Raw genomic sequence first — 27,656 nt, 5'->3', positions numbered from 1 at the left:
TCATTTGTCCATGGAGGGCTTTTTTTTGCTGTACAACATCAGTAAAATGGATTGGAGGAAGCTACTTTATTAAATAAACTCTGAAAACCATCCGCCCCCTCTCCCAGCCCTGCCGCAGCCGTATGGACACGTGAGCACGCGGCAATCCGGAGCCTCCCGCGACGGATGGCAGCCCTGGGAAGGGCCCAGTTTATTCCTCACAGGCTGTACTGGACATGGGGCTGACCAAGGGCTGACCATGAGCTGCCCAGGGGCTGACCAAGCAACCCACGAACTCACGAGCTCAACCTCAGGGTTCCCAGTCTCGTCGTCGGCATGACAGTGATTCCAATTTCCAAAAGAAAAAGCATTAAATAGCAGTTACACGTTGAAGGTTTCCCAGAGCAGGAGGAGGCCTCCCCTGCAGAAGGAAATTGCTCTGACCAAGCTGTGATGCCCCACGTTGCACAACAATCAGTGTCGGAAGGACTTTGTTCCCATGGTAGTTCCACCTGCACGATCGGCTGTGCTTGTTCGCTTCCGGATGCAGCCTTTCCAGAGCCTGGCTTTAAGCTACACTCTTCATTCAAGCACAGGTCTTCATTGAATCAAGCCAACAGGAAGGAAAATCAGCATTCAGTCTTCACCACCCCACTCAATTATAAAAAGAAATTAAAAAATAAAATCAACGCAAACACATCTTTGACAAGTGGACAGTAAACAAAGAGATGCCTGGATGAGACACGCGGCCGCTGGGGACAAGGAGAGGGAGATCTGGAAAGGTCCCCACCACACACCCCTGGGAGCTTCCTGAAGCTGCACACACGACCAACACAGGGCTCCAGGCGCTTCTCCCAGTGGTGGAATCGCTGCTGGGAAGGGCCAGGCTGTTCCTGGCTGTATAGAAGGGGCTCAGGCAGCAGGAAAGGACCCACGGAGCCAACCCACAGCAGCAGATCCATGCTGGTAGGAATGGGGAGAGCTTGGCTCTGTGGTCTCAGCCACCTTCCGTAGCCCAGACCCTGTGCCCAGACTGGGAACACACATGGACACACAGGAACATGTCAAGATGTGGTCCCAGGTACCACACAATGTGCAGAAGCCACATTCCCATTCCTACAGGAAATTGAGCCCTGATTTTCCAAGCCCCACAATTAGGATTGAACTACGAGTTTTGAGTGTCTTGTCCTTTTTTTTCTCCCCTTAAAAAAAAAACAAAAACAAAAACAAAAACAAAAAAAAACCAAACAACAAAGGTGCTAGCAAGTATTTGCCCAAAAGCAGGAAGGCAGGACAGAATGTGGGAGAACTGTCACCATCTGCTCCCAAAGTACCAGCCCAGCTCAGGAGCTGTCCAGAGAGCAGGACTGGGGACAGCCAGGAACTCCCCCGACCACCAGGACGTCCCCCTGCCCTCGGAGGAATCAGCTGTGTTGGTTTTGGTGGCAGGCCAAGGGGCTTTGCTCAGGTAAAGCATTTGCATCCCCAAGCAGCTTTCCCTGAGCAAGGGCTGGAGTCGGAGGCTTCTCTGGGAACATTCAGCTGGTCTAAGGTACAGTAACAGTGACCTGAAAGGCTCCTCCTCCTCCAGCTCCACCCAAAACCCGAAGCTTGCAGGGATGGAAGAGCAGCAGGAGCCACCCTGGCCCAGCCCCACCCCGGCTGCAGCGGATCCCGCGTGTCCTTGGCCCTGTCCAGAGGATAGTTTGGATCTGTGGTGATGGCTGAAGTATTTACAGGTATTTGCAGCAGGTATTTACAGTCCTTCTGCAGCCCGCAGGCCGATTTTCTCCTCCTCTGCTCCCAGTCAGTCCGGAGTGGGCTTCCGTAGGGAGAAGGGCCGGATGTTGAAGTGCCTGCTCAGCTGGCTCACCTGGGGACGAGGCAGACATGGGACTGGGTTATCCCAGATCCCGGGGGGTTATCCCAGCTCCCAGGCATGAGCAGGGGAGCGGGCAGAGCCCCACACCTGCACCCTGTTCCCACCAAGCCCCTGCCACCCACTTTGCCCACCCCACCCCTGCCCACAGGCCGTGTCCCTGTCCCCAGGCACTGGATCCACAGGGAGCAGCCCTGCTCCCTTCCCAAACAGCAGCCTGGTCTCCCTGGGAGCGGGCTCACCTCTGTTCTTGCCCTCCTCAGAAGCAGGAGTTGGGAGTGCTGAGCCCAGGCCTGCAGGATTTTACCCTCCTCCTTTATTATTTTGCTTAAATTATTTTGATCATCGCAGATATCTATATAAAGTATTCCTGAATTCATTCAAAGTGGGAGCTGGATAATTTACTTCCTGCAAAAAGAGGCTGAGCTTGACAGAGTCAGGGCAGAGGCTTTATTCCTAATCACTCTTCCCAAATTCAGAGCAGTTTGGGATTATGCCCCAATCCCAAAGCCTTTAAAGGCTCTTCAGCTCAAAGTGACTTCCCTCCTGGAAGAGGAGTTGGCACAGATGGGCCCTTGGAAAGCCAGAGGGAGGGAAAGAGGGAGCAGAGAGGAGCAGAGCACTGGGAATCTCCAGGGAGGGGATGGGCAGGAGGATTACACCACCCGCTCAGCCCCATCTCCAGCTGTGATTCCAAGACCAAATTTATTTAAGCTTCTTAGCAATTCAAATCCTTCTTGCACAGAAGCCTCATTACACTAATTGGAAAGACAAGGCAACCTGGCTATTACTCCTTGGCTGTAATTACAGCTGGGACTCGACTCCGTAGGCTCCAGGGTAGAACTGGGGCTCCCAGGGGAAGGGGCTTCCCAAGGAGGGTGCCCCCAGTTCAGCTGGGACATGTGGTTCCTTGTCCTCCTTCCTCAGCAGCTTCCCAGGGCATTCCCAGCGGGACTCTGGGATTCTCCAAGTTTGTTTTCTGTCATAATCAAAACTCTGGGAGCTAGGCAGAGAGAGAGGAGGAAACCAATCCTGGATCTGTGCACAGCCCTTGCAGCAGGGGGAGGCCCTGGAGCTGCTGTGTTCCCAGTTTCCCCAGCAGGAACATCCCCACTCCAGCCTGGCTCTCCCAGCACCTTGGAGACCTCAGTGGGAGAATTTAGAGCCCCTTCCAGTACCTAAAGGGGCTCCAGGAGAGCTGGAGAGGGACTGGGGACAAGGATGGAGGGACAGGACACAGGGAATGGTTCCCAGTGCCAGAGGGCAGGGCTGGATGGGACATTGGGAAGGAATTGTTCCCTGGGAGGGTGGGCAGGCCCTGGCACAGGGTGCCCAGAGCAGCTGGGGCTGCCCCTGGATCCCTGGCAGTGCCCAAGGCCAGGCTGGACATTGGGGCTGGGAGCAGCCTGGCACAGTGGGAGGTGTCCCTGCCCATGGCAGGGGTGGCACTGGATGGGCTTTGAGGTCCCTCCCAACCCAAACCATTCCAGGATTTTCTGCTTGGTTTCCAACTCAGCTGACACACCCCAGGGGAAGGACAGCCCCTGTCACATCCTGTGCAATTCCTTTCAATCCCGTGCAACCTTCCCAAGCCTCTCACAAGGAATCCAGCCCAAATTCCACAGGTTCACAGGCAGCACCACAGAGCCATTCCCAGCGACGCTCCCGGTTTTACACGGAGCATTCCCTGCCCTGACCGGCAGCACCCGAGTCGCAGCCCAGCCCGGGAGCTGTCACCTACCACGACCACTCCGTAGTGGATGTGTGCCAGGGTGAGGAAGGCGGTCAGCAGGTACAGCAGGAGCGTTTCGCTGCTGGGAGCCAGCCCGGACACCACCAGGAGCAGCACGGCCGCGATGGGGAGCAGCATCCAGTTGAGGGGCTGGCACCGTGTGCTGCTCATCTGGCACACGATCAGCTGGCACTGAGGGGACAGGGACAGAGCCTGAGCCTGGTGTGGGCTGCGGGAGCCACAGCTGTTTGTCCCCAGAGCAGAGGGGACGGTCACTCGTGTGATCTGTCACACTGTCCCCTGTGCTGGCACTGCTGGGGCACCTCCAGTGCTGGGGGCAGCTCTGGGCCCCTCCTGACAGGAGAGACCCTGAGGGGCTGGAGCGTGTCCAGGGCAGGGAACGGAGCTGGGAAGGGGCTGGAGCAGCAGGAGCGGCTGAGGGAGCTGGGAAAGGGGCTCAGGCTGGAGCAAAGGAGGCTCCGGGGGGACCTTGTGGCTCTGCACAAGTCCCTGACAGGAGGGGGCAGCCGGGGGGGTCGGGCTCTGCTCCCAGGGAACAGGGACAGGAGGAGAGGGAACGGCCTCAGGCTGGGCCAGGGCAGGCTCAGGGTGGGCATCAGCAGGAATTTCCCCATGGAAAGAGTTGTTAAACATTGGAACAGGCCCAGGGAAGTGGTGGAGTCCCATCCCCGGAAGGATTTAAAACCCCTCTGGATGTGGCACTTGGGGACATGGAGCAGGGGTGACCTTGGCAGTGCTGGGGGACAGTTGGACTCGGTGGTCTCAGAGGGCTTTTCTAACCTTAACAATTCCATGATTCTACGACTATGCAGCTAAAGTACATTTTGACCAAAAATTTAGTCCTCCCATTTTAAGTTTATCCCCAGAAGGAGGCAGGAACTCCTTTCCCATCAGCTCTTTGCTGCTCACAGCACATGTGAAAACTCAATTTAAGCAATTCTCCAGTTCCTCAAGCGTAACGCAGAAGCTCTTACAGAGATGTTGGCGAAGGCTGTTCCAACCATGAAATAGAAGAGCCTGGGCTGGACCTCCAGGATGTCAGTGGGGGACAGGAAGATCCAGGTGGTGCAGAGCAGGAACAGCAACACCGGGGACACGAGGGGCAGCAGGATTTCATACACAGAGTGGTGCTTCAAGGTGTTATTTTTATAGGCCCTGAAACACAAGCAAAGAAATGAAAATACATGGAATCACTGAGAAATCCCTGGTGCTGCCTGTAGTAAAGTACCTGAAGGGGCTCCAGGAGAGCTGCAGAGGGACTGGAGGGACAGGACCCAGGGAATGGCTTCCCAGTGCCAGAGGGCAGGGCTGGATGGGCTATTGGGAAGGAATTGTTCCCTGGGAGGGTGGGCAGGCCCTGGCACAGGGTGCCCAGAGCAGCTGGGGCTGCCCCTGGATCCCTGGCAGTGCCCAAGGCCAGGCTGGACATTGGGGCTGGGAGCAGCCTGGCACAGTGGGAGGTGTCCCTGCCCGTGGCAGGGGTGGAGCAGGGTGAGCTTTCAGGTCCCTTCCCAACCCAAACCAGTCTGGGATTCTACAAACTCACTTGTAGAAGTTGTACAGGCTCATGGGCAGGGTCACAGTGAGGGCACAGGCTGGAAGAGAAAAGCGCTGCGTTAACGCCCCGGGGCAGAGGGGACGCCCTGTGCACCCCGAACAGGAGGCTCTGGCTGGGCTCTGCTTTAAGTTCCCTGCACCAAATATAGCTCTGAGGGTGCCCCAGGAATAGCTCGGCACATGTGGAAGTAGCTGCTCCCAAGTCAGGCCCAAGAGCTGTAATTAAAAGTTCAGGTCTGCTGTAAATTGAAGACATTTCCATTTGAAAGGGCTGCATTAAGGAGCTGGTTTTGTGCTTTAAACAGTGACAAAGTTTAATTATAATACAACTCTAATGAGACATGAGGTGAGTGCACACTCCTCAAACGACATGGCTGGGCACAAGAGTTTTCACAATAAAGGCAATTTGCTGTTTCTCTGGCTGTGTGCAAACATTTCCAGTGGCCACAGTGCCAAAAAGTTGTCATTTAACTGGATAAACGACACAAAACACCCAAGTAACTGGAAAATCCTGACCTCAGTCAGAACCATCAACACTGTCCATGATATTCCAGCACAACTCCTTCCCTGTTTATCCAGCAGAAGGTGTGTGAACAGAGCTGGAAATATTCCTGCTTTAATAACCCAGCTCCTCTCCCCCGTGTGGGAATTGGGCTCAGTTTCTCATATAGGAAAAGCAGGTTCATTGTCCATGTTAAGTCACACAGCTGTCAAAGGAAAGCTGGGAACATCCACCCGATAAAAGTGCAAGAAGTACATTTAACACACCAATTAACTCCAAATTAAGCAATTACAAAGAACACCTGAAGGGACACAGAAAATAAACTGAGCAGAACTTGTGAGTTAGGAAAATGGCATTAAACAACATCAGCTCAGCTCTACCCTTTGCAGTGGCTTGTTTTGACTGACCATGGGAGAGCAAGGCTGGGCCTTTATTTCAATTTTATTATTATGATGATGATGTAATGTTTAGGTGGGTGGATGGAGGGCAGGATCCCCAAACAGCAGAGCTCCCACCCCCCTCCATGGCTGCAACCTCCCTCCCACGCAGTGTTTGGGCTCCGGGGTGAGAGGGAGCCCCAGAGCAGCAAAACAGAAGTGTGCTGACCCCCCAAACCAGCCCAAGGCTGGGGAGGCTCCACTGGGGACCAGGTCCCACCACCCCCTGCACAATGGGCTTCATCCCCTGAAAATTCTGGGTTTATCACACCGGTTTTATCCCCAGGCTCTCACTGAAAACAAACTGAGCTTCCCTGGAGTGAAGTCAGCCCAGGCAGAGCAGAGTTAAGTTCTCCAAAATAACTCTGCAGGAGACAACCCTGTTTTGAAATCCTGGGAAAGAGCAGGCTGTGAGAACAGCCTCAATTAGTCACTTCAACAACAGCCTGGGGCAGCAAACAGAGCAGTGTTAGCAGGTCATTAGCAGGGGGTTTGGGAAAAAGGTGCAGTTTAAAAGACAGGCTTCAACATGGAGTTTCTTACCAATAATCATTGCAGTGAATAGGTCTCTATATAAGAAATTAAACAGGAAAGGTGCATACCAGGCCTCAACTCCCACAAAGGCTGTCACTATGTAGACAATTGAAATGGTCTGAAAGAAAGCACAGGATAAGCAGGGGTGAGAAATGTGATGGGCAAGGCTGGCAGGACCTGGCTGGCAGTACCTGGGCTGGCAGCACCACACGTGTGCCAGGCAGCTCCAGGGACAGGCAGCTCTAAGCTACGACATGTTCAGTCCTACCCACCAGCAGGAAGGAGAAAAATGAAACAAATCCACAAATACCCCACATTACCAGGCGTAGGAAGCGTGAGCTGCCAAGCAGGGATTGGATTGGGATGTGCCCGTCCCCTGTGCTGGCACTGCTGGGGCACCTCCAGTGCTGGGGGCAGCTCTGGGCCCCTCCTGACAGGAGAGACCCTGAGGGGCTGGAGCGTGTCCAGGGCAGGGAACGGAGCTGGGAAGGGGCTGGAGCAGCAGGAGCGGCTGAGGGAGCTGGGAAAGGGGCTCAGCCTGGAGCAAAGGAGGCTCCGGGGGGACCCTGTGGCTCTGCACAAGTCCCTGACAGGAGGGGGCAGCCGGGGGGGTCGGGCTCTGCTGGCAGGGAACAGGGACAGGAGGAGAGGGAACGGCCTCAGGCTGGGCCAGGGCAGGCTCAGGGTGGACAGCAGCAGGAATTTCCCCATGGAAAGGGTGCTCAGGCCTTGGCAGGGGCTGCCCAGGGAAGTGGTGAAGTCTCAAGGGGACAAGGATCATTGGTGGCCTTGGCAGTGCTGAGGGCATGGCCAGACCTGATGGTCTCAGAGGGTTTTTCCAATCTCAGTGATTCCATGAGAAGGACACGAGCAGGAGCTGCAGGACAGATGCCCTGGCACAGCCTTGAACTCTCGAGGTGACCAAAGCACAGGTTTTACACAAGTTGCAGTGACCCTGGAGGGGTCATTTGGGGACTCTTCCTTATCCTGCTGCTGGATTACAGGGAGAAGCTCACCAGGGCTATTTCAGCTTTAATAGTCCCCTGAAGCTGGGTGGAACACGCTGCAGGGGAGCTCTGCCCTCCACCCCTGCCTTTCTCCAGCAGGCAGCTCAAAGACCTGGGTTAAGCAACATTTTAGGAGAAAGGATCAGAGTACAGTCAGGGATCAGCTCTGGTCTCCTTTTAGTAGGAGAGATGATTATTCCAATTAATGCAGCTGCATTAATTGAACTCTCCTTCCAACTTGTTGCATTTCCCACCCAGCATCTGACAAGCCAGAAGATAAATAAATTGACATAAGATAATAAGGAAGAAGCCTTTTTTACAATCAGGGTGGTTGCCCAGAGAAGCTGTGGCTCCCCCATCCCTGGAAGTGTCCAAGGCCAGGCTGGACAAAGCTTGGAGCAAGCAAAGCCCCTCCTGGGCTGGAGGAAGGCACTGCCAGCAATCCAGGTGAGCTGCCTCATCCCCAGGTCCCAGCTCTCTTCAGGGAGTGCTTCCTGCAGAGAATTCCTTAAGGAGGGATGGACACGCCAACACCCCAAGGGGTCCATTAGTCCCAACACCCACTGCCCATGGTGTCGAGGGGCATCTCCCCAGGAATCTTTGCTCCAGGAACAGCAATTAACAAGCCAGTTACCTCTACTAAGTTTTTGGCCCAAATCCTGGTGGTGCCAAAAGGCATCCCACACTTCCAGGCTTCAATTTACCCACACTGGTATCATGCAGGGAACTATCTAAAGCAACAATTTCAGTGGGCAGAGTACGCAGGAACCAGGGAGAGGAGAGCCAAGGCCATGTCCACCCTTCAAGCCTTGCTTGTCGTGCAGAGTCCATCTCCATGGACTGATTCCATGATTTACAAGGCTTTGGATCCACAGCAGAACACCCCTCAGCGGGCAGCACTGCACCCAGCAGGTCTTCAGGGCGTGTACTCACCACCTGGCTGATGTCATATCCCCAGGGCAGGAAGAGAATCCCCGTGTTATACTTCTCCCAGTGGGAGAGGATGAAGGAAAACAAGACCACCCACAGCAGGAGGTAGAGGACGAAGACGCTGACGCCGGTGGAACCCCGGCCGAAGGTGGAGTACACGGTGACCACAAAGTACACGCAGGCCCAGCTGTCCAGGCCGTGGTCAAAGAGCTCTCCCAGGGGGGTGCTGGAGTTGGTCCGGCGTGCCTGCTTCCCATCAACGCCGTCTGGGGAGAGGGAAAGAAACATGGAGCTTTCCTGGACACTCCACACAACGCAATGGGCCAGGGAACAGCGGCTTTCTTTCCCCACCTCCATCCTCGATCAAGGAGTGGGCTTCCCACCCCCTGCTCCATGGGAGGCCGAAAAATGCAACAGCCTGATGAGATTATATTTATTTCCTTGTATTTCCTTTATATTCCTTAAAGCAGCTTCTTCCTGTGCCTAAGGGAGATCCAAGAGAGCTGGAGACGGACTGGGGACAAGGGCCTGGCAGGACAAGACAGGGGCAATGGCTTCAAACTGGAAAAGGGGAAATTTGGGTGGGATATTGGGAAGGAATTGTTCCCTGGGAGGGTGCGCAGGCCCTGGCACAGGGTGCCCAGAGCAGCTGGGGCTGCCCCTGGATCCCTGGCAGTGCCCAAGGCCAGGCTGGACATTGGGGCTTGGAGCAGCCTGGGACAGTGGAAGGTGTCCCTGCCCATGGCAGGGGGTGGAACTAAAGGATTTTGCAGGTCCCTTCCCACCCAAGCCATTCTGGGATTCTCTGATTATTTAAAGCAGACCCAAGACAGAGTTTGACAGTTCATCTCAAAGTCAGTTCCAGTATCCTCCTTTCCCATCAGGTGCTCTGGGACAACTTCCTTCTCTCCACATTGCAAAGCAGCTCCCAGAAACTGCTCCTGGCAAGAGCACAGAATCAAACACTTCCCGTGGGCTCAGAGAGGGGACAACACAACCACAGCACGAGTGGGTGACCCCCATCCCCCAGGAAAACTCTTACCTAACGTGTAGGCCATGAAGTTGAGGAGCCCCACCACAATCCATACTCCATTTGGAACATGCTGGTGATCAGGAGCTGCAGGGATCAGACAGACCCGAGTCAGGACAGCTCAGGATGTGCTTCCAGAGGGTTTATTTTGGCCCACGAGGCACAGCCACAAGGACTCAAACACTGAATCTGGGATGTGAACTTTGCAGGATGTGATGGCAGGGCTGCCCCACAGCAGCTCATGAAACCAGGTCAGTGAAGACTTTCCCTTCCAGGATATATTTGTCCTTTGCCCCCAGCTCTCCAAAATCATGGGATCTGAGAACTGGGGCCAGTTCTGTAGTGCCACTGCAGGCCATGGAAGTGTGTGCAGAGGACACTCCTCAGTCACCTGCTCACAGAGCATCAAGTGGAGCCTCTCTGATGTGGCAACTCCCTGCCCCCGCAGGAACATGCCAGGATTCCCCGCCCAGTCTCCAGTCCCATCCTGCCAATGGAAAACGAGCTCTTCCTTAATAGCACCTCCACCTCCTCCAGCAGGGCTCTGGCAGGGAGCCTGGGGAGCAGCTGGCTGCAATCAGGGAGCCCAAAGGGGCACTGGAGAAGGGCAGGAAGAGGCACGGATCGCTGGCAGCAGGAGGGCACAGGGAGGTCTCCTGGGGGAACAATGATCGCGTGAAATGCCACCTCCTGTTTCCTCAGGGCAGCAGGATGGTGCCTTTCCAGCAGCAAAGGGAGGGAGGGAAGGAGGGAGGGCATCATGTCTGCAAAGCCATCCAAGGAGGAGGGAAGGCACAAAACTCTGGAGGCCTTAGCAGCACCAGGAAAAGTTATTTCCAAGCAGGACATGCAAAACATGTATGTGAAAGGGTCCCAAGCCATGAGCTTCTCCATCCTTCCAAAGCCAATTTTTGAGAGGCTGGGAGAGTTGGGGATGTGCAGCCTGGAGAAGAGCAGGCTCCAGGGACACCTCACAGCCCCTCCCAGTGCCTAAAGGAGCTCCAGGAGAGCTGGAGAGGGACTGGGGACAAGGCATGGAGGGACAGGACACAGGGAATGGCTTCCCACTGCCAGAGGGCAGGGCTGGATGGGACATTGGGAAGGAATTGTTCCCTGGGAGGGTGGGCAGGCCCTGGCACAGGGTGCCCAGAGCAGCTGGGGCTGCCCCTGGATCCCTGGCAGTGCCCAAGGCCAGGCTGGACATTGGGGCTGGGAGCAGCCTGGCACAGTGGGAGGTGTCCCTGCCCATGGCAGGGGTGGCACTGGATGGGCTCTGAGGTCCCTTCCCAACACAAACCATTCTGGGATTCCACGAGTCTGGGTGTCTGATGTCCTGGGGGTTTTCACCTTGAGCTACTGAGAGCTTTTCTTCCCATGGCTCATGGACTGTAACAGCCCAAATCCTGGCCAACAGCCACGGATGCCACCTGAGCCTTCAACAACCAAAACCACTACAACTCATCTACCAATAAAGGCAATCCCAAGAAACCAGGATTTTTCCCATGTACTTGTGTTTTGATGATGGGCCCAGTTTAGAAGAACTATGGAACTCTCCTGAGCAACCTAAACCAGACCTGGCAGGGTCTAAGGGAGAGAAAAACAAGGAGAAGAAATTCCTGAAAATTATCACACTGCATTAATCCTTTCCCTGGGACTCCTCCATGTGCAAAGGGACACAACTGAACCATTGGATTCACAGAGAGATGAACATGGAGACTGTTGGAAAGTTTAAAGCTGTGAATGGTGAAGCTCAGAAGGAGGATTTGGCCTCGTTAGTCTGATGTGGTGGTGATTTTGCCAAGAGGGGAATGAGCTGAGATGTGAAAAACAAGGCTCTACCTGCTGATTTCAGGGAAGCAGCATTTCCTAACATTTTCCTGTTAGATTTTCAAACAAGGGCACTGGGTTGTTTGCTCTGCAGGCAGAGCCAATTCCTATCCAAGATTCCAGATCTTCCCTCCTCCCTCTCTCGCCTGCTGCCAGCCAGGAGAACGTTCCCCTGGCAGCCGGAGGGAAGGTGTCACACCCAGACAAGTCCTTCTCACAAAACCCAGCGAGTTCAATCCCCTCCTCTGTCCCAGTCACTTTGGGAAGGCCCAGACCCAGAGGCCTCACCAAGGAGCACTGGAATTCCCAGCAGAGGAGGTGACAGATTGCCCATCTGATGAGGAACATGCAGCCTTACCAGAAGCATAAAAGTCAGGGTCGAAGTACGCCATGAGGAAGAAGTTGAAGACAAGCAGCAGGAAGCCAGAAAACGTTATCAAATTTGGGGCCAGCCAGGTAGGGAAGATCTATGGGAAAGCAGCAAAAGAACAGATGAACTCATTAAAACATGGACTGAGGAGCAGGAGCTGCTCCAGCCACGGCTGTACCGCCTGGGTGTTAGACAACACTGCCAGGAGCAGCTGGAGCGTACCGGGGCAGCAGGAAGCGCTGGGCTGGGGTGCAGGGATTCGGGGCAGGCTGCAGGCAGCCCCTCACTCATTAGTGGCACCACAAACGAAGCAGCTGATGGCGTTACAGAGGTGACCTGGGCTGTGCTGTCCCCGCTCGGGGCGGGACAGGGACTCACCTTCACGATGGCATTCCAGAAGGGATGCATGACATACAGGGACAAGGGGTTGCTGTCCACGGCGCTGTACTGGGAAAGGGAAACAAAAGGCAACAGTTAGGGCTCCAGCACCTTCCAGAAAAAGCCAGAGATCTGGAACCTTCTGAGCCCGATCCTGTGTGGAACCCCCATGGGACCCTAACCCTAACCCAATCCTCCACCCTTTGGAAATGCCAACTCCAGCTCTCCCAGTGGACACAGGCAAGGAGCAAGATGCTGATCCTTCCAACTGCTCTGCCCCACCTGAATGAGGAGAAATGCTGTGGGTCCTACCCCCCAATAATGCCTTCTGTCACCTGCTCTGCTGTGACCCCTTTGTTCCCTTGCTGGTCCCAATCTCCATTCCCACTTCCAGCAGTGGGATTGGGAGTCCCTTGAGCAGGATGGGTCTCAGAGGGCTCCTCTCCGCTGAGGACCTGAGATTTCACCAGAGGCAGCCTAGAGAATGGGGAGGGAGAGCTCTTACCCCTCATCCCACCACTTTTACAACATTCGAGGTGCTCAGGGTGTGTTTGTGGTGGGGGAAATAAAAATAGAAATAAAAATCAAAGATCTAGACAAGGCATGAAACAACTTCCAGCTAGAAAGTTAAAATTTGACATAATTTGGCTCTCAAGAGCAGCATGAGCTGTTATCTGCTCTCACAGCCCTTTCCAAGCACAGACTACCCTGGCTAAAGTCCTCTTCCCCCAGGAACACTTTGATAAGAATCCCAAGAACAATTCCATAGGCTACAGAACTCCTGGGCTCACACACTCGGCGCTGGGCTGGGCAGAGCCTGCTGCCCACCCACGTGCATGGGACAACACCCCCAGCTCAGCCATCTGCCCCAGTCCAATCCCAACCACTGAATCCCAGAGTGGTTTGTGTGGGAAGGGACCTTCCAAAAACTCCAGTGCCACCCCTGCCATGGGCAGGGACACCTCCCACTGTCCCAGGCTGCTCCCAGCCCCAATGTCCAGCCTGGCCTTGGGCACTGCCAGGGATCCAGGGGCAGCCCCAGCTGCTCTGGGCACCCTGTGCCAGGGCCTGCCCACCCTCCCAGGGAACAATTCCTTCCCAATATCCCACTCAAATCCCCCCTTTTCCAGTTTGAAGCCATTCCCTGTATCCTGTCCCTCCATGCCTTGTCCCCAGTCCCTCTCCAGCTCTCCTGGAGCCCCTTCAGGCCCTGCAAGGGGCTCTGAGCTCTCCCTGAATCCTTCTCTTCTCCAGGTGAGCACCCCCAGCTCTCCCAGCCTGGCTCCAGAGCAGAGGGGCTCCAGCCCTGGGAGCAGCTCCGGGGCCGCCTCAGGACTTGTTCCAACAGATCCCAAATTGGGTGGTAAAATGAAACCCCTCAGCAAAGAGCACCCCCAGGTCCTCTGCCACCCCATGGCCTTGAACCAGCCCATCACTGCACCCATGGGTTGCTCCAAACTGTTCCTCTCCTTGTCTGCACACCCCACTCTTCCCTGGAAGCAGAGAAGTGGTGGGAAAGGGCAAAGCAACACGCCCAAGACAGGCACCAGGACCAAGAAGGGGCACCGGGTCTCACCAGGGCCCCATCTTACAGCATTTGGCCCCACCTGGGTGAATCCCATCCTTGGCAAGGATTTCTGTATCCACTCCCAGCCCTTCCCTGCCCTCCCTGCACAGGCTCAGTTCATCTCCCTGGGATTCAGCCTCAGACGCTGCATCCTCACACCAGCAAAGCCACAGGAGCTGCAGAGGAAGCAGCAACAAACCCCGAAGCTGTACGGAGGCGACGTCTAAGTCGCGAGGAATTTCCATCTCAGCTTAATGCAATTTTGGGGGGCAGAATTCCAAATGCTTTACAAGATAATAGGATTTGAAGCACCAGTTAGGGGAGGAGGAGAGACTGGTTTAATCTCATTATCCCCAAAACAGCCTGGAACAAGAAAACAGATGCAAGGCTTGGAGCGAGGCAGGGGAAGCGCTCTGGAGCCTCTGTGCCCATGCTTGGAAGGTATCTCAGGGAAGCTTCACCAGGCTCATGGCTCGGGAAGTTTTCCTCTCTCCCTGCAAAGACTGGGGATAATAGTCAATAAACAGCTTTTCCCCACGGCCACACATTTCCAGCTTGCTTGCAGAACTCAAAACCTGGAAAGAGCCATTTCTTGGAGAAAGGGCAGCTGCTCTGCAGAGGCTTGCTGATACAACCATGGAATCATGGAATATCCTGGGTTGGAAGGGACCCACAGGGATCATGGAGTCCAACTCCTGTCCCTGCAGAGACCCCCAACATTCCCACCCTGGGCATCCCTGGGAGTGGTGTCCAAATGCTCCCGGAGCTCTGGCAGCCTTGGAGTCGTGCCCATTCCCTGGGGAGCCTGGGCACTGCCTTTTCCTGATATCCATCCCAAATCCCCCTGACTCAGCTCCAGCCGTTCCCTGGGGTCCTGTCCCTGTCACAGAGAGCAGGGATCAGAGCTGCTCCTCAGGAGGAAGTTGTTGACATCCGTGAGGTCTCCCCTCAGTCTCTTCTCCAGCTGAACAAGCCAAGTGCCCTCAGCTGCTCCTGGCCCCCCCAGACCGTTCCCCATGTCTGTGGCCCTTCAGGTGCTCTCCCACAGCTTTAGATCCTTCCTATGCCCCCCAGCTCCTGCCAGGCTCCAGCCAGGACACTTCTTCATGTGCTGAGCAAGGCTGGTGATGCTGTGCCCACTCTGGGGACACCCTGGGGCACAGGGACAGAACCAGGGCTGCCTCTGGTGCCAGGCTGGCTGCCGCCCTTGGTGACAGCACTCTGGACAGCCAGGACACGGCTGCCTGCCCAGGACAGCTGCTCCCAGAATACCAATGAGTTGCCAGGCATCTTCAGGGACAGATCCCAAGAGCATCTTGGCCATGCCCAGCCTCCCCCAGCTGCTTTTCCTTGTCGGGGTCTTGCCTACAAACATTACTAAAGTTGCCCCTTCCACCTCTTCACCTGTGAGGCCCCAAACCCAGCAGTTTGAGCTTGGCACTGGCTCCATCATTCCGTCACCTCATCCTCACTGGAAATTAGTGTCACCTTCTGCATTTTGGATCTCCACACACTGGTCTAGTGACTCACATCCTTCCATGAGTTGTTCTTCTATCATGACCAATGATTCCCACCAGCCTGGACTCTGGATTTCTGCCCCCTTTTCAGGGAAAGAAGGTGAAAGGAAAAGAAGCGCCCAGAAGGAATTTCACACACCCCAGAGACTCCTTCCCAAAGCAGCCAGGCATTTGTAAAGGGCCCTGCTCTAAAATAGCTCCACGTTTGCAGACACAGCTTCTCCTCACGGCTGCAGGGAGGAGCCAATCCAGCCCAGACAGCTCCTTCGGGATTGGGGTCAGAACTCCTTATGGAAAGAACAAAACCAGCAGCAACAATCTTATCACTGGCACCACTTAGGAGCCTCCTGTCCATGCCAGGATGGCTCCAGGGAGCCACAGGCACCCCAAAAGCCGGGGATGGGGCCCGGTGGCTGCGGTGCCATCGCAGACGAGCTGGCTGGCGTTGTTATGGGATTTACAGACACAAATGGCTTGTATGGCTTCAATCCAACATTAATCGTGCAACCAGGACACCTCTGGGAGATCAAATTATGTGTCCAAAGAGGAAAAAAATACAGATTTATAGCCCAGATTCTACTAATGGCCTTCCTGTCCTGGAAAAAACAATTCTGCATTGAAGTAATCTGGTTACTCGAAGCCAGAGGCAGGCCAAGCACTGCCATAGAATCCTGGAATATCCTGAGTTGGGAGGGACCCACATGGGTCATCAAGTCCAGCTCGTGGCCCTGCAGAGGACATGCCTGGTGTGATTCACACTATCACCACTGTCTGGTGTTGGCGTGTGACACACCCAGGTGGGCTGGGGCAGCACAGCTGGTGGCGCCTGTGCTGGGGACAGCAAACAAAGATGGATTTGCACATCCCATCTTGCTCACAGGTGCTCCAGGCAGGATCAGGGCACTCGGCAGAGCAGCTCCAGCAAGACCACGAGGCTGCTCCCTATAAATCTCCTTAAATACAAAGAAGGCACAAGGCCAAAAACCTTCTCCCCTCAGGCTCAAGATAAGCCAGGAGGCAGAAAACTCAACCAACCCCAGCAAATGGAAGCGAGCAGAGCCGTGCCAGGAAAAACAAGGCACGTTTGCCCTATGCCCACCGTGGGCTGATGTGTGAGGAGTCACCTCGCCCTTTAATGGTACTGATTAACTCGAGTCCTGTTTGTCTTTTCCGAGGCCACTTCTCAGCTGGCACTGGAATGAAGCATGTTGGCAGTGGGGAGCTGCACCCACCACACGAGCCCATGGATTTGGCTCCCACCAGGAAGCTGCAGGAAGGATGTGGATGTCCCAGCTGCAGCTTCAGTCTGTCCCTGCTCCTGCCTGGGTTTCACTGTGCAGGTTTTAGACAGCAATGAAAGATGCTCCAAAACGCAGCATAAAGTCACAGAATCACTGAGGTTGGAAAAGTCCTCTCCGAACATCGAGTCCAACCACCCTCCAGCACTGCCAAGGCCACCACTGCCCCGTGTCCCCAAGTGCCACATCCACGGGGCTTTTAAATCCCTCCAGGGATGGAGACTCCACCCCTGCCCTGGGCAGCTGTGCCATGAAGGCCCTTTCCGTGAAGGGATTGTTGTCAAAATCTGACCTGAGCCTGCCCTGGCCCAGCCTGAGGCCGTTCCCTCTCCTCCTGGCCCTGTTCCCTGCCAGCAGAGCCCGACCCCCCCGGCTGCCCCCTCCTGTCAGGGGCTTGTGCAGAGCCACAAGGTCCCCCCGGAGCCTCCTTTGCTCCAGCCTGAGCCCCTTTCCCAGCTCCCTCAGCCGCTCCTGGGGCTCCAGCCCCTTCCCAGCTCCGTTCCCTTCCCTGGACACGCTCCAGCCCCTCCAGGTCTCTCTTGTTGGGAGGAGCCCAGGACTGAACACCTGTAGTGTCCCAGCAAGGCCAGAGCCCCCCTCCTCGATAAGGAACTGCCACACTGAGCAGAAGCTTCCCTCCTGCTCCCCAGTCCCCACAGCACTTGATAATTCATTGGGAAAACCACATTCCTGCCCTGCCAACACTGATATTCACAGCCTTGGTTCTCAGAGGCATCAGCTGGAAGATTCATGGAATCCCAGATAGCTTTGGATTGAATGGACATTAAAGCTCATCCAGTGCCACCCACTGCCATGGGCAGGGACACCTTCCACTATCCCAGGTCGCTCCAAGCCCTGTCCAACCTGGCCTGGAACACTTCCAGGGAGGAACCAGCCACAGCTTCTCTGGGCACCCTGAGCCAGGGCCTCCCCACCCTCACAGGGAAGAATCCAGTGCAGTCTCTCTCTTCAGCACACACAGCGGGCTGTGGCTCTGTCCCAGCACTGGAATCACCCCGTGGTGGGACGGAGCTGGGAGATGGCCCCACCACCCTGGTGCTGAGTCCTGACCCCATCCCATTGTTGTGGTGGTACAGGGGAAATAACTTCCCCATGGATACATAACGTGGAGCAACACTTGATGTTGATGGCAGGCTTTGGCGAGCAGCCTGCCAATTCCAGCTGCATCCAGGAGCTCTCTCTGTTTGGGAGCATCAAATATCCACGAATATGGGTCACACCCGCTTCTGCTACAGCATGAGGTGATCAGCTGCACAGGGGTGCCCAGATGGTGAGCTCAGGACTGGGAATGATGAGCCTTCAGGGATGCAGTTAGGAAAGGATCAGTCAGCAATGAACCTCTGGAGTGGCAATCGAGGGATCAGAGCAGTGACTCCAGGGAGGGGGGAGAAAAGGCAGAATCAAAAATGCAGGAACAAGAAACTTTTTACAATAACACTGGGATAGCCAGAAGAATTTCCTATGTTGCCAGAGCTGGTTTGGGCTTTAAAAAATAAGGGGGATGTATTTGAGAGGGAGATCAGACCAGCTCTGTGTGCCCAAGGAGAACAGGAGGGACCAGGAGAGCATGGCAGCAACAGCAGAGAAAGCAGCAGTCTCTCGCCACCCTCACACTTCCACATCCCTGTGTTCTCCCCAAGGGCATATCCCAGAATCTGCTTCCTGCAGGGTCAGTGAGCTGCTCTAGCACCTCCAGATTGGGATTCCCCTCACAGAGGCCATGAGCCTCTGGGGAGATCAAACACTGGCAAGACCTCAGCCCCTCTGGAGAACTGGGTTCTCCAGTTCTCCAACCAGGAGAATAGGATGGGGAAATGGTCTTAAGATGAAGGAGAGTGGGTTTAGATTAGATTTTAGGAAGGAATTCCTCCCTGTGAAGGTGGTGAGGCCTTGGCACAGGGTGCCCAGAGAAGCTGTGGCTGCCCCTGGATCCCTGGAAGTGTCCGAGGTCAGCTTGAACGGGGCTTGGAGCAGCCTGAGACAGTGGAAGGTGTCCTGGCCCCTGGCAGGGGGTTTGAATTAAATGATCTTTAAGTCACTTCCCATCTAAACCAGTCTGGGATTCTGTGATAATGCACAAGTCAGTGCAAGAGAAGAGAATTTCTTACAATCCCTAGAAAAAGAAATTGAACTTTTCCATTCAAGGAAGCCACAAGCCCACACACAGCAGAAAGTAATTCCAGGTAAAGCAAGGCACTGCAGGAAAAGAGGGGCAACACCACCCCCAAGTTTTGACAGAGCCTTTGTGAAGGGCACAAATAAAACTTTTTTTTCCAAAGCACATTTCTGCCTCTCTGTCATCCCACCTCTCCACAAAGACGAAATTCACAATTAACAGGAAAAAACCCACACTGACATCCAGCCTTGTGCAAGATGTGAAGCAGAGCGAGTCAGGTCACTGCCACAAACCCTTGTATCGTGGCCACTTCTGGAGCCAGCGACGGGAAGTGAGACTTGAATTTCCACAATGCACTCCCAGTTCTCTTCCAAGCCCTCCAGACAGCCAAAGACTTGCTGTTAATCAGCAATGAGTAACTTTTCTGATGGAATTCCCTGTAGCCAAGACTCAACAGACTCCAATAAACATTGCGGCAAACTTTCAGTGCAATTAAAGAGCCCCAAGATGGGCTGACAAGCAGCCCATGCTGTTTTAAGTGATGGCTCTGCACACCTTAAAACACTCAAGGCACGAGCTGGGACCCAGCTCTGCTTTGCATGCCAAGGAGAGAGGTTCTTCCAGCACGTGGAAAAGGCTCACACAGCCAAAGGCACCAGCAGGCTCAGCAGTCACCACCTCAACTACTCCTTCCTCTCCACAGGCCTGTGGCTGCTCACCCTGGCACCTGACCCCACACTGACAGCTGGGATTGGGAATGCAGCTCCACCGTGCTCACATCCATGAGAAAAGCACCTGCTTTTAGCAGATGTCCCCAGCCACCAGCTGGGAACAGCAACCTCCAGCTTCAGGTGGGCCCAAGGATGCAGGGTGTGTGCAGCAGGCAGATGGGCACAGCAGGAGTTGTCCCCTTCACCTGCACCGCAAGGAAAGAGCCCAGAGGGCTCCTGCTGTGGGATAGGACAAGGAATCCAGGAAGATGGACAGGACTTGGCTGTGTGTGCTGACACCTGGAAACCCCCCAGTCCTGGGCCGATCCCCCAGCGTGGGCAGCAGGGGAGGGGGGATTCTGCCCCTCTGCCCCTGTGCTCAGGTGGGAGCCCACCTGCAGAGCTGCCCCAGCCCTGGGGCCAGCAGCACAAGGACGTGGAGCTGCTGCAGAGAGCCCAGAGGAGGCCCCGGAGCTGCTCCAGGGCTGGAGCCCCTCTGCTCTGGAGCCAGGCTGGGAGAGCTGGGGGTGCTCACCTGGAGAGGAGAAGGATCCAGGGAGAGCTCAGAGCCCCTTGCAGGGCCTGAAGGGGCTCCAGGAGAGCTGGAGAGGGACTGGGGACAAGGGCTGGAGGGACAGGACACAGGGAATGGCTTCCCAGTGCCAGAGGGCAGGGTTAGATGGGATCTTGGGAAGGAATTATTCCCTGGCAGGGTGGGGAGCCCTGGCACAGGATGCCCAGAGCAGCTGGGGCTGTTCCATCCCTGGAAGTGTCCAGGGGAGGTGTGGCAGCCAATACAGCCACAAGCTGCCTGTCCCTGGCCGAGTCATTGTCTCAAACAGAGGTTTGAAGCTCCTCCTGGAAACCCTGCAGGACCCACTGGGACTGAAGCTGCAGTAGGTCCTGACCACAAAGAGCTTCATCACCACCACTGTGTGGCTAAAACAAGTGAGTTTGGGAATCCCCCACCAAAACATGGTTCAATATCTTTGACACCCTGTAGAGCAAAGGCCAGAAACCAGCAGCACTTCAGCAGCAATTTCAGGGTTGTTCAGGATGAAGAGATGTAAACACAGCCAGAGCAAGTCCTGGGAGTGGCACCAGCTCATCACTCATCAAAACCTCCCAGCACGTCAGAAGTGTCTCTAGAAAGCAGCATAAATCCCTTCCCCTCATCTCATCACTTAGCACAGGGGAAAAGCTCAGCCAAGGCTCGTGAGCTGAGTTGCTCCCAGTTAATCCATAAGCACTGCTGCCGTCCCCGCCAACCACGGCACTTCTCAGATCACGAGAGCTGCGAGGGACACACTAAGATGGGCAGCGGTTCAAACCCCTGAATTTAATCACAGAAAAGGAGAAGAAAGAACAAAAACACCTCTAACTTGGAAATCACAGAGTCTAGGAGGTGCTCAGCAGGTGCCAGGCAGCACCTCGGGAAGCTGCGTGTGTTTAAAGGCAGACACACACCCGGCTGTCTCACAGCAATTAAAAGAGCCCTTGGGGAAGGAGTTAACTGATTCCAGAGCTGGGCTCAAAGGCTTCCCCTCCTTCTCACCCTTCCTGCAAGGAAAAGCCGAGCTGGCAGGCTGGGGGGAGGCACTGGCCTTTCATCACCGTGGTCTTGAGCCCCACGGCCACAGCCCAGCAGCAAAATGCTTCCCTCCCTGCTGCCCTTGCTCCCAGTGGTACTTCCACCGGTCTGAGCTGCCATCGGTGTCTCTGAAGACCCTGAAGAGATCCCTTCAGGGCTCCTGTTTCCAGAGCAGCCTGGAGAATCCTGCCAGGAGCAGCTTCCAGCCATCTGCTTCCCGTGGCGCAGCATCTGCAGCCCTGATCCCCGTGGCACTTCCAAGTCTGGAGCAATGAGATTTCTGGTTGAGGGGAAGAGCACCCTCTTCTTCAGGGCACAGATGGGACTAGCAGCTGGGTTCCCACCTGGAAGAAGGGTGCAGAAAAGGGAGGAGAGCATCCAGAAGGAAAATGCTTTCCACAATAAATGGAAATTCCTGAAGCCTGACCCTTGGGTGCATTGAGTGACCCAGGTCTCCGAGCTGCCCTGTGAACGTCCTTTCCATCATTGGAAATGAGGAATAGAGTTGTTTTCCTGGAAGAAAACCCTTCAAGAACTTTGAATAATCAAATGTGGGAATGATTTACTACAGACGGGGCCTGCCAGTCATATGGATCAGAGGCCCATTTGCTGCTCCACCACCTGGGATTCCCACCATCCCAAGGGATGTAGTATCCATGCTATTCCCTCCTTAGAGTGTCAGCTCTAATAAACAGCACTTCAAAGGGCACCTTTAGGTCCCTTAAGGTCACCACCAGCTCCTGCTCGGACACAAGGACACAGAATGGAAGGGTTTGAGGGTTTTTTGAGCAACAGTTTTGCTATAAAAGGTCCTTCTCAAGCCTCATTTGAATTTCCTCTTGCTGAACTCATGCTGGTTTCAGAAGGTTCTTGGGTGAGCCACCAGCCTGGCCCACCTTTGGACTCAAACATGACACATGTCATCACCTTTTCTCTCCATTCCTCCTGTGCCTCAGGTAAGGAGTGGCATCCCCAGCTCCTCCTTTGCTGGCATTTTTCCCAGACCAACATCCCTGAGGATGAGATGTACCCCCTGGGAATGCCTGAGGCCCACGTGGCATCGGGACAGAGCCTCGTACCTGCACTTCCACCCAGCTCACAGAGAGGAACCCAGGGGAGCAGACACACACACACCAGCCAGAGCCTCCTGCACAACACTTGTCACTCAAGCACCTTCCCTGCTCCTACGGGACCTGGAGCGAAGAGCCACACAGGGATCACAGCCCTGGGAACAGTCATCAGTGGCTCCATCGCACCAGAGACACCGGTACAGCACGGGATCCTTAGGGTAGAGCTGGGGAACATGGAATCACAAGCAGCTCAGACAAGGCTGGGTGAGGAAAGGCTACAGAGAAGGCAGGGTACGTGACTGGAATACGGAAAGACACGGACAAACCATCGGAGCTGCCTGCAACTGCCAGGACACGTGAAACTGCAGAGCTGTGGCCTCACTTAGAACCACCGAGAGTGGTTGGGGTGGGAAGGGTCCTTAAAGCTCATCCAGTGCCACCCCCTGCCCTGGCAGGGACACCTCCCACTGTCCCAGGCTGCTCCCAGCCCCAGTGTCCAGCCTGGCCTTGGGCACTGCCAGGGATCCAGGGGCAGCCCCAGCTGCTCTGGGCACCCTGTGCCAGGGCCTGCCCACCCTCCCAGGGAACAATTCCTCCCCAATGTCCCATCCAGCCCTGTCCTCTGGCAGTGGAAGCCATTCCCCGTGTCCTGTCCCTCCAGGCCCTTGTCCAAAGCAAAGCAGGAACAGATACCTCTGTGAACACTCCCCAGGGCCCCGTTTCCCCCTCTCCCATACATTTACAGAAGGAGGTTGCCCAGAAGCTGGCCACAAGGCTATCTGCAGACACTTGTTAAGAACCTGACCTCTGGCATCCCACTGCAAGTTTCCACTCAAAAATAGCAGTGCCTGGCTGCAGCTTTCTTGGCAGGAGACATCCCACACGGGACAGAGGGGGTTTGGCAGAGGACATTCAACACCCGACCAGAGCAGGGTGCCTGGATGGCTTTCCCTTAGGATGTGGACACACAAATCCTCTTCCACGGCCTCAAAACAAGCACTGGAGTTTGGATATCGAGACCTCCAGCCTGCCAGGACCAGCGATCACCTGCCCCAGGCTGACAAGTCACAAGTGCCTCAGCACCTGCCCAGCAGCGCTGGGACACATCACCTGCAGAGCATGGATTTGTTCCCTCCCTTCCCAGTTTAGCTTAGCCTCCCTCCAGATGAATATTTCCTACAGCCAAAGAATTCCCTGCTGCAGGAGTGTTAGAGGCACAGAATCCCGGGATCGCTGAGCTTGGAAAAGCCTTCCCAGACTCTCAAGTCCAACCTGTGACCTTGTCCCCAGCCCAGAGCACTGAGTGCCATTCAGTCCTTCCTTGGACACCTCCAGGGATGGGCACTCCAAACCTCCCTGGGCAGCCCCTGCCAAGGCCTGAGCATCCTTTCCATGCAGAAATTCCTGCTGCTGTCCACCCTGAGCCTGCCCTGGCCCAGCCTGAGGCCGTTCCCTCTCCTCCTGGCCCTGTTCCCTGCGAGCAGAGCCCAACCCCCCCGGCTGCCCCCTCCTGTCAGGGACTTGTGCAGAGCCACACGGTCCCCCCGGAGCCTCCTTTGCTCCAGGCTGAGCCCCTTTCCCAGCTCCCTCAGCCGCTCCTGCTGCTCCAGCCCCTTCCCAGCTCCGTTCCCTGCCCTGGACACGCTCCAGCCCCTCAGGGTCTCTCCTGTCAGGAGGGGCCCAGAGCTGCCCCCAGCACTGGAGGTGCCCCAGCAGTGCCAGCACAGGGGACGGGCACTGCCCTGGCCCTGCTGCCAGCCCAGAGCTGGCACAGCCCCGGGGCCAGTGGCCTCTTGCACACCTGGGCTCCTGTCCAGCCACTGGCACAGCATCCCAATGAAAACTTCTCCAGCACCATTAAACCATGAAACCCTCTCTGCCAGCGCTGCACCTTGTGCTGCACGGCTTCCCCAGGCTCGGGAGCTCCTCAGGGTCCCTTCAAGAGCAGCCAGAGGATGGTTCCCTCTCTGCCCCTGCCAGCCTGGGACAGCAGGAGCACACGCCTGCCTCGTCCCCAGCCAGCAGGAATGAGCACACTGCAGACTGAAACCATCTGGACTCCTGACTCCATGGCACAAGTGACCCAGCCAGGGCTGGAGAAGGCTGTGGATCATCCTGCATGAAGCTCCTCTGCTCCTGCTCTAACCTCTCCAGGGACACCAGCTCCTCTCCAAGGACAGGCTCCTTCCCTGGGACACCTTGCCTCCTCTACATCCCCCCAAATCCACTTGCTCTTCTCCAAATCGATGGCGTATGGCTGGAGAGCTTCTGCCAGGCACAGCTTAAAGGCTGAGGCACAGCCGGGGACTGGCACAGGGTGCCCAGAGCAGCTGGGGCTGCCCCATCCCTGGCAGTGTCCAAGGCCAGGCTGGATGAGGCTTGGAGCACCCTGGGATAGTGGAAAGTGTCCCTGACCATGGCAGGGGGTGGAATGAGATGAGGTAACCCAGCTCTGGAAGCTGCAAAGGGCACAGCACACCAAGCCCCAATGCCTAAATCAAGGCTGGAATACGTGACCCAGTACCCGAGATTTGTGCTGCATCAGCCACTTCTGCAAGGCTAAAATAGCCAAGAACAAAGCTCCCCAAAGAAACAAGACACGCAGAAAGCAAGGAAGGCAGCAGGGCAGAGACACGAGTGGGGCAGAGATGGTGCTCTTAGTGAACCCACGCACTCTTGTCAAAGTCCCTACTGACTCAGTAAAACCACAGGCTCTGGGGCAAAGTTACTCCTGTCCTGGGGACAGCTCCATCAGAGCCCTGCTCCCACATTCCAGCGCTGTGCCCCCAAACCAAGGCCAGGGAACACCCCACCAGTGCCTAACTGGGGACAGCGAGCAGCCAATGCTTTTTGTGCTGCCTGGGACCTTCCTCCTCCCCCCTGGTGCCTTTCGGGGTTCTGCTGCCAGGTTTAACTGCAGCAGCGTTTCTGTCAGAGGTGTCTTCAGGAAATAACCTGGGAGTAGTTTTGGTCCCTGCCACACAATCCAGAAGGGTGTTGCAGGTGGAGACCCCGCTGTCGCTGCACAGGTGCTGAGAGGGATGGCAGCAACCCCACCAATCCCTCCAGCACAACGGGAAACAGGCTGAACATCCAACAGTGGTCCCTCCTGGAGCAAAAGAATTGTCTTTGCAGGAGTCAAACCAGTCCCTTTGGGAGGCCTGGCTCACAGCTGAGTGTTTGATTACCTTTCTCCAGCACCCACACAAACCCACGTTTGTTCACTGCCTTTCTGAACACGTGGACGTTTTCCTGACGAACCCCCACACAGCCAGCCTTCCACAGGGAATCCTGGGCACCCTGACACATCGCTCCAAGTCGCTCTCCCAAGTCCGTTTCTCTCCACCTCACCAGGGTGCAAGAGGAGTGTGAGCAAGCCCTGGCCACCCCAGCCCCCATGGATGGCTCCAGGAGGAGCTTTGCTCCCTGAAGGCCTCAGACTTGTCCTGATTGTCCCACACTCTTAAATGACACCCCATGAGCCACCCTGGGAGGACAACTGGAACGTGGGCCCACATGATGGGTCCCACAACAAGAGCAAAGCAAAGAAGGTCAGGTGAAGCCTTTTTACTTCACTCTTGTTGTGGGAGAAGAAAAAAATATGGAAAACACAGGATCCAGCACTCCACCATGTTAAGGATGTCGCCTACTTTGGCCCAAAATCAGCCCCCAGGGATTTAAATGCCACAGCAAAGCCTGTTGGCATTTCCAGAGCTTCCTTTCAAGGTTCCCAGTGCTTTGAACAAGACACAGCTTGGCATGAGAAGACGGGAAGGACGTGGGTTCCATGGGTGTGACTGCACAGAGCAGCCATGGGGTAGGAGCACTGCAGTCCTAAGCTCAGTGTGGGCAGTTCCTGGGCCGGCCCTGCTCCCAGGGCACCCACAGCCCCTTCTGCGGTCCCTTCACGGGGGGGGACAGCCCCAGAGCTCACTGTCTGTGTGGACAGGTCACCACAGCCTCCCTGGACCACAGCCCAGGACGAGGAGAAGCTCCCAGTCAGACCATGACCATCCCAGCAAGAGAGGGTCCCATGTCGCACACGGTCCCACCTTCACCACACTGGTCCTCACTGCACCCAGAGCCCCCGAAATCCCGGGTCTCACTCACTGCAAGCCCTCTGCCACAAACTCCCGGGTCTCACTGCAGCCCCCCAAACCTCGGGTCTCACTGTAGCCATCCCCCCAAACCCTCTGCTTCCCTGCAACCACCCCCAAGCCCGGGTCTCGCTGCAGAGCTCCCCCTACCCTGAAACTCCAATGTCTCACTATGGCCTTGCCCCAAAACTCAGGTTTCCCTGCAGCACCCCCTCCCCAAACTCCAGGTTTCCTGCAGTCCCCCCACCCACATCCCAGGTGTCACTGCAGCACCAACGCCCCCGGCCCCAAACCCCCCTGTGTATCACTGCAAACCCACCAAACCCTGGGGCTCACCGCACCTCCCACCCTCTCCAAACCCGCGTTTCAGGTCTCACTGCAGCCCCCCCGCAAAACCCCGCACATCACTGCAAACCCCCCTCCCCCAAAACCCCAGGTCTCACTGCAGACCCTCCCAAAGCCCGGGTCTCCCTACAATTCCCCTTCCAATCTCGGCTTTCACTGTGGTCCCTCCCTCCACCCCAAACCCCGAGACTCCCTCTACATCCCTTCCCCACATCCCGGCTCTTCCTACAGCTCCTACCAAGATCCCACGCCAGCCCCCACCCTCCGCTGGAGCCCCCCCCCTCCATGCACCCCAACCCCCCCCAGCCTCCCCCCACAGGCCCGGCGGCCCCTCCGCGCCCCCCTCACGGCGCCAGGCCCCGAGCCCGGCCCCCGTCAGCGCCGCTACCTTGTACTTGCTGAAGCCAGCGAGCTGCTCGGGGCTCACGTACTCCATGGTGGCGCTCCCAGGGCTCCTGCTGCCGCCGTTCCCGGCGCTGCTCCCGCTGTTCCCGGTGCCGTTCCCGGTGTTGCCGGTGCCGCTCCCGCTGCCGCTGCATCGGCCCACCCGGCGTGGCCGTGACGTCACCGCACCCCGCCCCGCCGCGATGGCGCCGCCTGGCGGCCGGGAGGGCCCCGCGCAGGGGGGGGAGCGGGAAAACCCGGAAAAAAAGATCCCAAAAGATCCCAAAAGATCCATCCGGCCCTGCCCTGGGGCAGCGTGGAGCCATTCTCCGTGTCCCGGCACGCCAGCCCTGCTAGGAAGTCCCTCTCCGTCTCTCTTGGATCTCCTTCAGGTACCAGAAAGGGCTCAAAGGTATCCCTGTACCCTTCTTGTCTTCCGGTGTCCTCATGGATTCTGTGTGGGACGAGACCCTAAAGATCATCTCGTTCCACCCCCTGCCATGGGCAGGGACACCTTCCCCTATCAGAGGTTGCTCCAAAACCTGTCCAGCCTGGCCTGGGACACTTCCAGGGATGAGGCAGCGACAGCTTCTCTGGGCACCCTGTGCCAGTGCATCATCACCCTCCCAGGGAACAATTCCTTCCCAATATCCCGTCCAGCCCTGCCCTCTGGCACTGGGAAGCCATTTCCTCTTATCCTGGCCCTCCAGGCTCTTGGCCCAAACTCCTCTCCAGCTCTCCAGGAGCCCCTTTAGGC

General features: G+C 56.1%; 1 protein-coding gene across 2 annotated transcripts; it reads right to left on the bottom strand.

The window, feature by feature from the left end:
* Positions 1–27,209, bottom strand: SELENOI (selenoprotein I). Of its 2 annotated transcripts, none has more exons than XM_048297820.1 (10): positions 26,904–27,209; positions 12,184–12,252; positions 11,794–11,902; positions 9,621–9,695; positions 8,582–8,844; positions 6,651–6,759; positions 5,158–5,206; positions 4,586–4,766; positions 3,600–3,782; positions 1–1,852 (listed from the first exon to the last, which is right to left on the bottom strand). In XM_048297820.1, the coding sequence occupies exons 1-10, from the start codon at positions 27,192–27,194 to the stop codon at positions 1,736–1,738; spliced, it is 1,446 nt and encodes a 481-aa protein (XP_048153777.1). In that variant the 5' UTR covers positions 27,195–27,209; the 3' UTR covers positions 1–1,735. The 2 variants fall into 2 exon arrangements, with proteins under 2 accessions (XP_048153777.1, XP_048153778.1); XM_048297821.1 differs by having other exon boundaries at positions 1,787–1,852.
* Positions 27,210–27,656: the final 447 nt, after the last annotated feature.

Source organism: Corvus hawaiiensis, chromosome 3, assembly GCF_020740725.1.
Source record: "Corvus hawaiiensis isolate bCorHaw1 chromosome 3, bCorHaw1.pri.cur, whole genome shotgun sequence".
In the NCBI taxonomy this organism is placed as follows: Eukaryota; Metazoa; Chordata; class Aves; order Passeriformes; family Corvidae; genus Corvus; species Corvus hawaiiensis.
The sequence above is the reverse complement of the archived record's forward strand: the minus strand, read 5'-3'. Positions and strand labels throughout refer to the sequence as shown.